Source organism: Solanum stenotomum, chromosome 12 (assembly GCF_019186545.1).
Source record: "Solanum stenotomum isolate F172 chromosome 12, ASM1918654v1, whole genome shotgun sequence".
In the NCBI taxonomy this organism is placed as follows: Eukaryota; Viridiplantae; Streptophyta; class Magnoliopsida; order Solanales; family Solanaceae; genus Solanum; species Solanum stenotomum.
This window is the reverse complement of record NC_064293.1, coordinates 33,051,528-33,065,323: the sequence shown is the minus strand read 5'-3', so window position 1 is coordinate 33,065,323 and position 13,796 is coordinate 33,051,528. Positions and strand designations below refer to the sequence as shown.

At 34.3% G+C, this 13,796-nt stretch overlaps 1 protein-coding gene and 1 pseudogene across 1 annotated transcript; both read right to left on the bottom strand.

Moving 5' to 3' along the window:
- Window positions 1–1,213: 1,213 nt before the first annotated feature.
- On the bottom strand, window positions 1,214–2,124 carry LOC125847342 (rust resistance kinase Lr10-like; annotated as a pseudogene).
- Window positions 2,125–10,159: 8,035 nt separating this feature from the next.
- Window positions 10,160–12,098, bottom strand: LOC125848677 (receptor-like serine/threonine-protein kinase SD1-8). The gene is made up of 6 exons (XM_049528594.1): window positions 11,906–12,098; window positions 11,627–11,817; window positions 11,332–11,539; window positions 10,996–11,233; window positions 10,764–10,914; window positions 10,160–10,673 (listed from the first exon to the last, which is right to left on the bottom strand). The coding sequence occupies exons 2-6, from the start codon at window positions 11,786–11,788 to the stop codon at window positions 10,362–10,364; spliced, it is 1,071 nt and encodes a 356-aa protein (XP_049384551.1). The 5' UTR covers window positions 11,789–11,817; window positions 11,906–12,098; the 3' UTR covers window positions 10,160–10,361.
- Window positions 12,099–13,796: the final 1,698 nt, after the last annotated feature.

Below are 13,796 nucleotides of genomic sequence, written 5' to 3'. Positions count from 1 at the left end.
AAAAAAAAAAAAAACGTGTAAGAAGTAAAAAAAAGTGTTACTAATTTTTCCACTTTTCTAACGGAATGGAACATTTTTTTGGGAATAATTTCCTTGTGTGGGAAATTGTGCTTCCTTATTTATCTCTAAGAATTTGACCCTATACTATTATTTACCTTATATTCATCTTATTTATTATTTTTATTCTCAATGTTGAACTTTCTCCTACAAATTTTTTTGATTTACTGTTGTTTACAAGTTACAAAAGAATAAAATTTGCTTTTGAATGTCTTCTTCAAAACCTCAAGAAGTGCAAACAAACAATCATTATATTGAAGGAGCGCAACACTATTTCGATATTGTTATATCAACTTAATTATCAAATTCATGCCAAATTTATTTTAAAAAACATTGTCTTAACATTGAACTTTCTTTAACACATAATAGTTATTCTGGTATTGATGATTTAGATTTATTTTTTGAAATAAAAGTGTTAAAAGAAATAATACAAGTAGAAAATAATGATCTAATGGAAATACTCAATCAAATAAAAAGACTTGAAAGAAATAATACAAGTGGAAAATAATGATCTAATGGAAATACTCAATCAAATAAAAAGACTTGATTCTTTTCCTAATGCATTCAGTTGAAAGAAGTTTTTCGAAACTAAAATTGCAATAAAATCTTATCTAAATCAACAATATATCAAGAGAGAATGAATGGATTAGCTATATTACCAATTGAAAAGGAATTACTAAAATAAGTTGATTATAAAACAGTAATTAATGATATCGCATCTAAAAAGTTAGAAAAATAGATTTTAGATAAAAGTATATATGATGATTTTTCGATTTTCGTCTATATACTAGGAGTCTCGAGTCCTAAGAGAATTTGAAATTGCCCAAGGCTTTGTTGTAAGTATTCATAGACCAGCATCCCCTCATGCCCTTCAATCAACAATCCAAGATTCATCAAATGACAATGAGTCAACCTTCTTTTGTTTTTACAACTATTTATGAAGTCTTTTGATTGTACTCTAAAGGAGCTTTCATGAACTATCAGTTGTTTCCTAAAGTATCACTTTTGTGAGTTTCCTACCTAAACTATCAGATGTTTGTGTTTCATACCTAAACTATCACCAACTACGTAACCAAACACACCTCAAAATTAATGAGTCAGCTGCTATGTGGATGAAATTTTACGGGCAAATTAAGTTATCACGAGCGTTTTGGCTATTGTATTCGCACACTTGGTCAGTTAGCTTCGCGGTGTGTTTTTAAACTAGTACAACAATAGCAACAACACCCTTTGTCCCAAACATTGTTGGGTGGGCTATATTTGTTTCACATAAACATTACATCAACTATAGTCAATCAGAACAAATGTCTAGTTCAACGGGATTATCAGCAAAATTTTCTAACAAAGCTATTGAATCAGACGAAAATGTCATAGAACTTCCCATGATCTGATGAACAATCGGTTGAGATTGAAGAGGCTGAGGAGGTACTTCTAGCACTTCAACTTCACCTTCAAGCATTTCTAATACTCTACTCATCGAAGGGCGTTGTATCGGATTTGTTTGTATGCACCATAACGCAACTAAAGCCAGCTTTCTAACCATTTTCTTTTCATCATCATTTGCTTCTCCATCCACCACAATCTCCTTCCCCTTGTTGAACTTATCGTAAATATAATAAGGAAAATATTGGCTGGAATTCTCTTTATTTGCAACTTTATGTCTTTTCAAGTCTAGCATTTCCATTAGCAACATTCCAAAGCTGTAAACATCAGCTTTGTAAGAGATTGTTCCAATGCTTCTGCTGATCAACTCTGGAGCTACATAACCAATCGTTCCTCGAGCAGCTGTGAGAGTCACTATGCTATTATCTGTTGGATATAATTTCGCAACCCAAAGTCAGAAATCTTTGGAATGAAATTCTCATCCAAAAGAATGTTGTGTGGCTTGATGTCAAAATGCAAATTTCGTACATCACAGCCTCGATGCAAATACCCAATTCCTCGAGCCACTACAAGAATAATGTCATACTTCCTCTGCCAACTTAACAGAGGATTTCCTTCTTGACTGGTGTTGATATTGTTGGAATGTATGCGTCCACGTTTTCTATGGGACCAGGTCCTCAGCATAGTTACAATAACAAAAAATAAACAAAGTGCTGAAAGTAAAGATTGCACAACAACTTTACGTGGAAACCTCCTTGCTCAAGGGAGTAAAACCACGACCTGGCCTGCCAGGACTTTTCAAACTTCTTTCACTAATCTTCTCCAAGCAAAAGTAAAAGTAAGTTTACAAATCGAGATTAGCCTACTAATCCCAACTCTAAGCAATACCTCCTATTACTTAGATGAGCCAGAACAGATACAACACTGCCCACTAAGCTATCACCCCTAGATAACTTAGACTTTGCTAAGCGGATACAACACCGCCCACTATACTAATTATGACCAATTAATATAGACTTTAGAGTAAGACCCTAAGTTACCCTTAACCTAGTTCTTACAATGATTCACACAAATTTGAAACGTTTCTTTCACAAGTGAAACGAATCCTACAATGTAAGCACTATTACAAGCAAACAAAGTAACAGCTGTTACAAGAAGCTCTTGAAGTAATCGATCAGATCCCTTGCTGTTCTTGAAGCTTGGGAATATTTCTCTTTTTGAATGAATGAGTAATATTGTTGTATTTTGTTTAGTATATACCATAAAAAGTTATTACCAAACGTACAAGCAACCTCCTTGCTTCTGATTGGTGAAGTACTCTGCAGCTTCTGACGCAGACAGCTTTTACAGTTGTATCGCACTTTGACAGCTGGACGAGTATTCATACTCTGCAGAGGACCAAGTCCCTGCACTTGTGAGGAGATCATCAAAACACCAAAAGGCATAAGCTCTTATCAATTTCCCCCTTTTTGATGATGACAAACAACCTGCATAACTTCTCACGTGAAGGAACAAACAATCATTTCAAATACATAACAAATTCCCCCTTTGTTAGTGCACCAGTAACAACCACAGTTCGTTCCCCCTTAGTTCAATGCCCCTAACAACCATAGTTCCCCCTTAGTTCAGTGCCCCTATCCACAACCCCTTAGTTCAATGCCCCTATCCACAACCAACTTTACAACAAAACTTTCCCCTTTTGACATCATTGAAAAGGTGAAGCAGTAAACATATTCAAGTTAAATGCAAGGCAATAAAGAATTCAGGGCCTTCAGACATGAACTTGACTTCATTTCCCTTGTTGCAAATATGAAACACACTTGAGAGATTAAACTTCAGACAATCCACATAGTGTACACTTTCTATGGAATGATCTACAGTTCTTCCTATTTTTCCAATACCAAGAATAAAACTTTTCTTTCCGCTGTCAAATGTCACACCACCACCTTGGTGTGCTTCCAAAGAGAGGAATTTAAGAGTATTTCTAGTCATATGCCTTGAGCATCCACTATTCATGTACCAGCATTGACTGCTCCCTCTCTTCTGCACAAGAATCACTTATTAGACTTGGGAACCCACTTCAGATGAAGTTCCTAGTAATCATTAAGAGGTCTGATAATAAACCTTTCTGTCTAGGGAGGCAAAGTGTTCTTACTGAAACGATAACGGGGACCAGGTCCCTTGAGTTCCCTTTTATCATTGTTTTCAGATCTGACAAATTTCTCATGTTTTTCTTTTGTTTTTCTCAAAGTCTCACACTTTTCTTTTAGATGACCATTACGCCCACAGCGAGTGCACAACAAATTGTCAGATACAGACACATATTTGCTATGAGGATTATAAGGAGGTTCTATTGGTCTACGTCCCAACCCTTTCTTTCCATTGAAACTCTGATTAGACAGATTAGAGAATATCTTAGAAGAGTCAGTCCATTTTAGAGAGTGGCTTAACTCCTCCTTGACCTTACTCAGATCCTTTCTCAGTTGAGAATTTGTTTCAAGAGAAGCAACTAACTTGGACTCAAGGATTTTGAGCTTTTCTTCCAGTTCTTCCTCAAGGATGCTAAGTTTTCTCTTTCCACCTACTAAGGTACCAGGTCCCTCACTGGGTTCCAGACTATCATTCTCGAGGATACCTATCCTGATACTCAGTTTAGACATTTGAGCATTAAGAACTGAGTTTTCATCTTCGCACATACTCAACTTTTCACTTATTATCAAATTTTCAGAGGTCAGTTCATCAACTGAGTCAATTAATAGAGCAGTAAGTTTTCTCAATTTTTTAATGGGAAGAGAGTCTAAATCATCTTTAAGATCGAGAAGAGTTACCTCATTTTGATCTTCTTTATCATCGGATTTAGCCATTAAAGAGAAAATGGAGTTGAAAACATTTTCATCTTCTTCAATAGCCATCATTGAAACATCTTTATAACTTTCTACATCTTCTTCTGACTCACTTACTCACTTGAATCATTTCCCCATGCAGCAAAGGCTTTTCTCACCAATTGATCAGCATGAGCCTTCCTCCGAGCACTGTCTGAGACCAGGTCCCTCTTGCGAGGTCTGAAATCCTGAGTTTTCTGCTTCTGGTTGGGACAGTCCCTCATAAAATGACCAGGTATTCCACATTTATGACAAAGGTCATTTTCGTTTGATGTTCTGCTGGTCGAAGCCTTCTTTTGAAAGACGTCATATTTCTTAATGATTTTTTGAAACCTTTTCGTAACATAGGCCATTTGATCTTCCTCCTCAGTCGCATCATTTTGTGAAGTTTCCAGAGCAACAGATATCTCCTTCTTTCCCTCCTTCATGTTTGTCCCCTGCATTTTGTTCAGCTCGTAAGTTTGGAGATTTCCAATCAGCTCATCCATGGCAAGTATCTTCAAATTTTTTGCCTTTGTTATAGCGTCAACTTTGCTTTCCCATGACTTAGGAAGAACCTTGAGAATCTTGCGAACTTGTTTGCTTAAGGGAATGGGCTCACCTAAGCACCTTAGTTCGTTGGTGATGGAAGTGAATCTTGAGTTCATTTCAAAGATAGTTTCACCTTCCTTCATGCAAAAATTCTCGTATTGAGTCGTAAGCATATCGACCTTAGACTCTTTTACTCGTTGTGTTCCCTCATGGGCCATTTGGAGACAGTCCCATATCTCTTTGGCTGATTCACAGGCAAAAATTCTGTTGTACTCATCCGCTCCAATCCCACACACTAGGATCTTCTTGGCTTTGTAATTTTTTTTCAATCTTCTTCCTATCAGCTTCATTGTATTAATTTCTTGTCTTGACCATAGAAGTGGTGGTCTCTCCATCCTTCACTTCCTTGACTGGAATGTAAGGACCATCAAGAATGATATCCCACAACTCAGTGTCCTTTGCATTGATATAATCATGCATACGATTTTTCCACCATCCATAATACTGACCATTGAATCGAGGTGGTCTGATCGAAGACTGTACTTCCTCTATGTTAGGTAGAGCGGCCATTCTGTCAGGATATTTCCTTTTCTTGGTGTTAACCAGAGAGAAAAGACTTGCTCTGATACCACTTGTNTCCATCATTGACTTCTGATGCATTCGTTTCCCCAATCTTTAAATATGTGTATCTGCTTAATTTGCAGCCACTAATTTCCACAAATGCGGAATTATTAACAGCAAATGGACAGTTGAGCATGAAGATGGGATCCAAAAATGTTTTAGAATAATCATAAGTATAATAAGATGAGCCAATGATACTATAGTACTGGTGGATGTTAAACTGAGGTCTGAAAGAGCATAGATCATCTTGTGTTTGTAAAGTTGGATCTACCAGGCGAATTGTCTTGTTATCATAATTGATGCCTTGAACGTGCAACTTCTCGGAGAATAACCACATAACTGTTTGGTTACCTTCACAAGCTAATTCATATCCTGGAAAATGGCAATCTTTTGGATCAGTGTTTAAGCGAAAAGGGTCTCTTATGTTACGGATATGGCCACAAACAGAAGGGGGACAGTAATGGTGTTTGCTTTTCCTAGCATTGCATGTTTGCAGAAAGATGATTAATGTAAAACATTTTAGCAGAATGGTTCCCCTACACAAATACATTAGTACTCTCTTGATTCTTTTCTTTCCTACTATTTCCAAGTGATGAAAAGAATTGAGACTTCAATATTATTATGAATGCAGGTGTGTTTGTTGGATACTTGAAGCTGTGTGGACTTTTCATCACCAATTTACTCCTTTGGGTCCCAACCCAAGTCAATTGAATACTTGTGTTTGGTGCAATTTGATGAAGGGCCCTCAACAGGAAGACTTTGCCGTTTACCTATTTATTATAACCAGTCTCCAGGAACGAGCACTGCAAGTTTATTCCAAACGATAATATATTTATTTTATCTTCCACATCATAATAATATATTATATAAAAGCGGAAAGGTTTTTAGTTCAAAGTTGAATTACGAAAATGCCCTTCACTAATTTTGAAAATTAAAAATGTCTTTTACAAACTTCTTAAATTAAATAAAATAATGATAGCTCAACAGTTTTCTATCTTTTATTGAGCTTTAATTATTTATACTTTTAGTTTTTGCCGTTAAACTCATTCCAACAACACTTAATGTTTTACACTAAATTCAATATTATTAAGATTGAAGATGAACAATTACAATCTCCTTAAATACAATCCAAAAACGTTTTTAATCATAATTTTCTTAGTTATTGTTGATCAATGTTTATATAATTTTCTGTCACAACCTTTTCTTATTCTTTACATTACAAAACTCTATAAAGGTACACAATAAGTCTTCTTTTTCCCATCTTTCCATCTCTTCATTCTGCCAGATTTTTTTTCCAGGTATATCCACTGTTTTTATATATGTATTTGTGGTTTAAGCCTCATCTTAGTATGTTTAATTAGTGGTATGTTGCTTGATATGAAAAAAAATATGATTATCTTTAATTCAAAACTATTTATACCAACTTCTTAAGTTAATCTTTTGGTTCATATAATTAATTTGCATCTTATAGAAACAAAGATCAAATTGAGTTGGTAAAAAATTATATATGCATAGACAATGTGATATTAGAAAACATTGACCACTGAGATTAATGTTCATCGATTTTTTTTCTTTTTTTTTCATTTAAAAAAGATAGTATTGTTTTATTTAAAAAATAGATTTAGATTGGTTTAGAGTCACTACTTAATTTAAAGTAAAATTAAGAAAACTATTATTTTCAAAAGACTAAAATAGAAAATCTAATAAAAACTTAAAAAGGGTTCGGAGTTCTTATTAGTGTTCTAGAAAGGGCTTTAAAGCATCTAGAACACCTGCTAATGCGGTTATCCGACAATTAATCATTTGGCTAAACAATTTTAAAATAAAAGCATACATGACTAAGTTACGAAAATAAACAGTTTGAAACTTGAAATTATTTTTAAGGGAAAGGAAAGTATTATAAGGGTATTAACTTAAGTGAAATTTCAAAAAAATATTCCAAAGGTCAATTTAAAAATAAATATGTTTAATTTCAACTTGAAATGGCTTTCTTTTTGGGGAGTTGAATTTTTAAAACCTTAAGATTAACATCACTTAATAACAAGTAAACATATATAAAACAATAAAATAAAGAGAGAAACTTAGGCTCAAGTCTGGTTTTTCTGTTCGTCTGGGCCAGCACTTGGGCCTAATTTCATTTTGGGTCTTTGACCCAATTCTTGTTATCTGTCCTAAATTCTAACAAGACAATAATAGATAAAATAACAAGGGCTTAGGCCCAAAATAACAACATACGATTTCTGAAATTAAGAGTAGGCTTTTGGTCCAATCTTTTCAATTTCTCGATCTACTGCATATTCTTTCAACTCCAAGACCTGTTCGTCGATTTTTATAGCTGGTTGACTGGGATAAAAATAGAATTGGGCCCCCACGGCCCTAAAGGAAAATGCAAGGATAGAGTCCGTAGGACCCAGACAGATTTCACATGCAAAACGACAAACAAATTACCGAATTAGCATTTTTTAGGACGAATTGAAGGGATGACAAAAAAAATGAGTAGACAAACGAAATAACATAGGCCGATCAGTCATTAACAACACAACATTTAAATACTAATGTAAAAGGAAAACTCAAAAAGACTTAACATTTTTTTTATGTGGGGCAAAGGACAGTAATGGGGTAAAAGTCGAAGGAAATTTAATATCCTTTCCTGAAACCAATAATGAAAGAAACAAAGGAACCGAATTCAATATCCTTCAACTACTAATATTAGACATGCTAGTTTAATTAAGTAATTTTTTTTAACAATATGAAGAGAATAGCAGTGACGTAGCACAATGAAATAAATAACACGGACTAAATTAGATGAACAAAACAAACGAGACTTGGTTGAACATCGAATGCAGGAAATGACTTATTGTTTATCTAGCAAGATTAGAGAGTAAGCCAACCAGAACTATACTGAAGATTAATTAGATTTTTCGGAAAAACGATAACCAAACCAGCAAAAATGAAAATAGCATTCAATCTGTTTAAGTTAGCTAAGACAAAGAAATCTTATATTTGAAAAAGTTAATCATACAAAAGACCACATCCCCACGGAATTAACACCCGAACACCATACCAACTAACATAAGCTAAGTTCAAATCCAACAACAGATATTAATATTTTATGCTGAAGCAGAATGGATTACATATTCGAGCAACACCAATATAGATCTCATGAAAGACTGAAATAAGACAAAGATAAGGGAAGCATGCTAAGGGACTCATACTTGAGACTGCAAACAACAGATATTTTTGTGTTAATCACTAAAATTAGACAAATATGGAGATAAAAAACTTGAGTCAAAACATGCCTGAAAAAATAGTAGATTAATCGTAGGACTTGAAAGCAAAGAAAACAAGCTATTACTTCAAAGAACCATGGACAAAACACCATACAAGCTCCATATTAACTAGTTAAAAAATTCTACTCCCATTTTGAAAAGAAAAACAACCTTATCAGACCAAAATAAGGGTCAAGATATGTAATGACCCTCATGGTCATTTCTGTGTCTTGCCTTCTGTGTGTCGTTTAGAGCGTTCCTATAGCGACCCCAAGTCATTTATGACTTGCTGGGACTGACAGTTTGGTCACCTGGTCGTTCGTATGGTCTTGGTGCGAGTTTTTGTGTTTTGGAGCTTATGAACCTTGAACGATCATTTTCGATCAAAAGTTCAAGAAGATGACATCGAAATCCAATTCTGATGATTCCATCAGCTCCGGAAGGATCATTTTAGGCTAGTGGCATGGTCGACATGACTCTCGAGGTTTTCAGTGTNGAGAGGAAAAAAATGACAAAACATAAATACAATTCAATGTGGTAATACATAATAGATGAAGAAGGAATCAAATAAAAGAAGAGACTTTGATATCAACAATTGAACACTACATTTCTTATAGTTTATCTTATATTATCCAATGTCTTAATTTATTGTTTGTACTTTGTAAGACCAACTTTTTCTTCATTCAATAGGAGGAAATGAAAAGACAAGAGTTTTAAAAATTATTTTGTAGAAATGAAGGGTCTTTAGACCATCATCTTTTCATTCTTATCTTTTTAATGTCTTTGTCATTTAATTACATTTTAGATTTGATTCAAGTTTTAACTTAACACATTCACAGCTGTAGTAATTAGTATAATATATAAAATATTATTTAATATTTAATTTAACCTAGGGATAAAATGATAATCTAACTTTCAGGAGCTTCTTACTTTTGATATACTAAATAAATAAATATAATTATAAATATAAATGAATAATTAAAAAAAGGAAAAAATTATATATATGTGTGTGATGATATGATATATAGTTTACCTCAAGGTGTGTTTTTATAAATGATGACCGTAAGCTCAAACGGGGATGGATGTGGCTCTGATAGCATGTAAAGATATGTCACATGTGCCTAACTCAACCCCAAAACTAGCTCATGAGAGAAGAATTGCTCAAATTCATATAAGCAAACGATCAATCATTCCCCAACCAATGTGGACTCTAACCCACTCTGATAAGAAATCATCACACTGCTATTATGCGGTATTGGCTCTGACATTTTTGGTCAAGAAGTATCAGCTAGGAGTCATTGTCGTCTTCTCAAATAACAAGACATATATACATTATGCGGGATGAAATAGAAGGGAGATAAAACATACAAAGAAGATGAATGCACAAAATATTCCTTCTGATTTCAAGGATATGGAAAAGGAATGATTGGACTATTACATTGATGATGAAAAAAGACAGATTTTTGAACTCACAATTGTATGTAATGAGAAAAAAAGACCTAATTATACTCTTTATCTTACACAAAACTTACCCAAAAAGCAAAAACTGAGAAAGTATACAAGAGAAAATTGTGAACCTCTTGTAGTAATATACACTTTCTGAGAGTGATACCATCAACTACCGGGGATCTATCATGGTAACTGTAACTTGATTGACAGTGCAAGTTTCTTCATAATTAGTCGAATATGAATCAGAATCAACAGGTCTTCTTCCAAGGCAAAATCCTGGGTTTTTAGGCTGAGGTAGTGACGCGCTTTCGCTGCCTAGCATCAAAACCACAGTGGCCATGTTTGGTCTGTCTTCTGCTTGTTCCTGGACACACAACAGTCCAACTTGTATACATCTCATTACTTCAGACGGAGAAAACGATTCTCCAAACGATGGATCTAGTAGCTCTGAGCCGCTCCCTTCTTTCCATTGTCTCCACGCCTGCATAATCGATTACTTTGTTTATCAGAAATGAATCAAATAATGAATGTATTACCAATAATGAAGCTAACATATGATCTGTGGACTTACATGTCCAAGAAGGTTGAGTTGGTTGTTTTGATAATAGAATCCCCTGTTCTTCTTCCCCGTTACTATTTCTAACACCAAAACCCCAAAGCTGAAAACATCGGACTTAACAGAGAAGAGGCCATCCATTGCATATTCGGGAGACATGTAACCACTACATCAAAACAAAAAACAGATTTAGTAACAGCTTTAAAGGTTCTATGAATTATGTGAAGAAATTATGTTGAGTGCTTACTAGGTTCCAACTACTCTTTTTGTATTTCCTTCAGTCTCATCTCCGCCAAAAATTCTTGCCATGCCAAAATCTGATATTTTGGGGGTCAAATCCTTATCAAGCAGAATATTGCTTGCTTTAAGGTCTCTGTGGATAATTCTAAATCTTGAATCTTGGTGAAGGTATAGAAGCCCCCGAGCAATACCACAAATAATATTGAACCGCTTTTGCCAGTTGAGCAGCGAGCTATTCTGTTTATCTGAGGAACATATTCAAATGTGAGTCACAAATTATATAAGCATGTAAGTAAATGATGTGAAACACTACTCTCTTGGCGATACAACGAAAAAGACTTACTGAACAAAATTGAATCTAAACTTTTATTCTCCAGGTATTCATAGATCAGCATCTTCTCTTCCATATCAACACAACACCCAAGAAGCCGGACTAGATTTCTGTGTTGAAGCCTGGCAATTAATCTTAGCTCATTTTTAAATTCCTCTACTCCTTGTCCGGAATTCTTCGAGAGCCTTTTGACTGCTACTTCTTGACCAACCAGCATTGCCTGATCAAAAGATTATATTATTGAGTTCGTCGATCATTTTTTCTTCTTTATTATACCACTATGGTTTACATATAACTGAGATTTTACCTTGTAAACACAACCAAATCCACCTTGGCCCAACTTAGTTGCATCAGAAAAATTTTCTGTTGCCGTAGCTAGGGTACTGTAATCAAACAATGGCAATTCAAACTCTTCCGTGGAAGTTTCACCAGAAAATTCTCTTTTACTTGGAATAATAGTTGCATTCATCAGAAGTTCTTGACTTCGTTCGCTAGTGCCTGGTTTAGGATCATAAGAAACATTCATTAGAAAATGAAGCATTTTATATTAGACAATCTTATTTATCATGATAGATTCATATAATACCTCTGTTTACGGATTTAGTTCGGATTGAACCTTGATGTTTTCTTCTCTTTGATAAGAAGCAAAGGGTTAGTCCAAATAGCACAAGAGCTATACCAACTGTAACCCCAGCAGCTATTGCAACTATTTTTGTCTTGCCAGAACTATTTCCAGATCCCACACCTCCAATTTGCACTGAAATTAAAAGTTTTTCGAGTTAATTAATCATGCTTAATTTTATTCAAGAGTTTAGTTCTGCAAGAAGAAGATCATCATTTTTTACTGGCATAATACATAAAGAAACACTCAAACTTGAGCTGACAAGTAAGCACTCCAACTTCAAAAGAGCATATCTAGACTCCTCAACTAACAACTAGACACTCCAACTCGCCCCACTATGTCTCATGGACACCCATGCTGACTTGACACATTTATTTTGAAGGTGTCTAGATTATCATTTTGTAAGTTGGAGAGTTCAATTGACACATAAGAAATAATTTGAGGTGTCTAAGTATGTATACTAAAGTTAAGGTGTTTACTTGCAAGTTGAGGCCAAATTTGAATGTCTCTTTATGTATGAAAACCTATAGTGTTCTTAAAGATCATTTTCGGTGACAATAGCAAAGTTTGAATTGAAAAGACTACAGTCCAATGGTGTCACTAAACATGATCTAATTCACCTACTTCACAAAGTTGTGTCCAAAAAAAACTATTAATATCATCCATGACATTTTCTTGGTAAAAAAAAAAAAATAGCTTAATATATACTTCTTAATCCCTTTGTAATATTTGAATTAATTTACCCCACCAAACCTTACTTGTCAAACGTGTATATGACCTTTTCCCAAACGTGTCAAAGGAATTGGTGTCCAATCATTTTCTTGTATTACATTAGGAAACATATGCTTTTTTTCTCTAAAACGGAGAAAAAAGGGAAAACAACTGGGCCGGGATGGCCCAATAAAAGTCAAGATCGACGGCCATGTAAGGGCCCATTACACCGACCAGGAAATTGCGTCGTCACCGTTTTGAAATGCAAAGGAGTATCTCTTTGTGGGACCCATTTATTGTGGGACCAATTAATGGAAAATAATTTAGAGCTAAATAAGCTTTATTTGGAAACTTTATTTCCCACCATAATTAAAAGTTTCCTCTTAAGCATGCAGATTTAAAGAGGAAAGTACAAAAGAAAAAGCAAATGCACATTTTGATTATTTATTATTATTACGAGCTGAATTGTGACAATAAATCGATAATGTTTGTTCAAATTTATGAACAGGTGATTGGAAAGAAGGTGGAATTAGGTGGCTGATTACTTTTAGAGCCTTGAGATACTTGGCCGTGTAACATATTTTCCAAATACTAATCATCCCTATCAAATCAAATGAGAAAAAGAAAGTCCAAATATAGTAAATAAATAAAATTAAGTCCCTATTGAAAGCAAATTGTATAAAATTAAGTCCCTATTGAAGGCAAATTGTTGATGGGGGATTGGTAGATATGGTTAGGTTTTTTATACTTTTCGATTTTTCAAAGTAAAATACACAAAGCATAGAAAAAGAAAAATTATATTGAAAACGTGCATACCACAAAGAATATATTGGCAAACTCATTAGCAGAATAACTTTGAAAAGTAGGTTGTTTATAAGTCCTTTTCGGGATTAAATGCACTCAATAATTATTATACTAACTTCTTGTTTTTTCAACTAGCAATTATGAATTTTTATTTTTATTTTGAAATCTAGTTGATTATATAAAATATTAGATCGAAAGTAGGTAACGTGAAAGGGAATTTAAAAAGGGGGACAAGGGATATTAAAAGACAACTACGTGTTGTTTAAAGGGAGTAGAGTATTTATTTTCAAAATAAATACTCTAATTTAATTTCTGCATGACGTTTGGGGGGGGGGGGGGG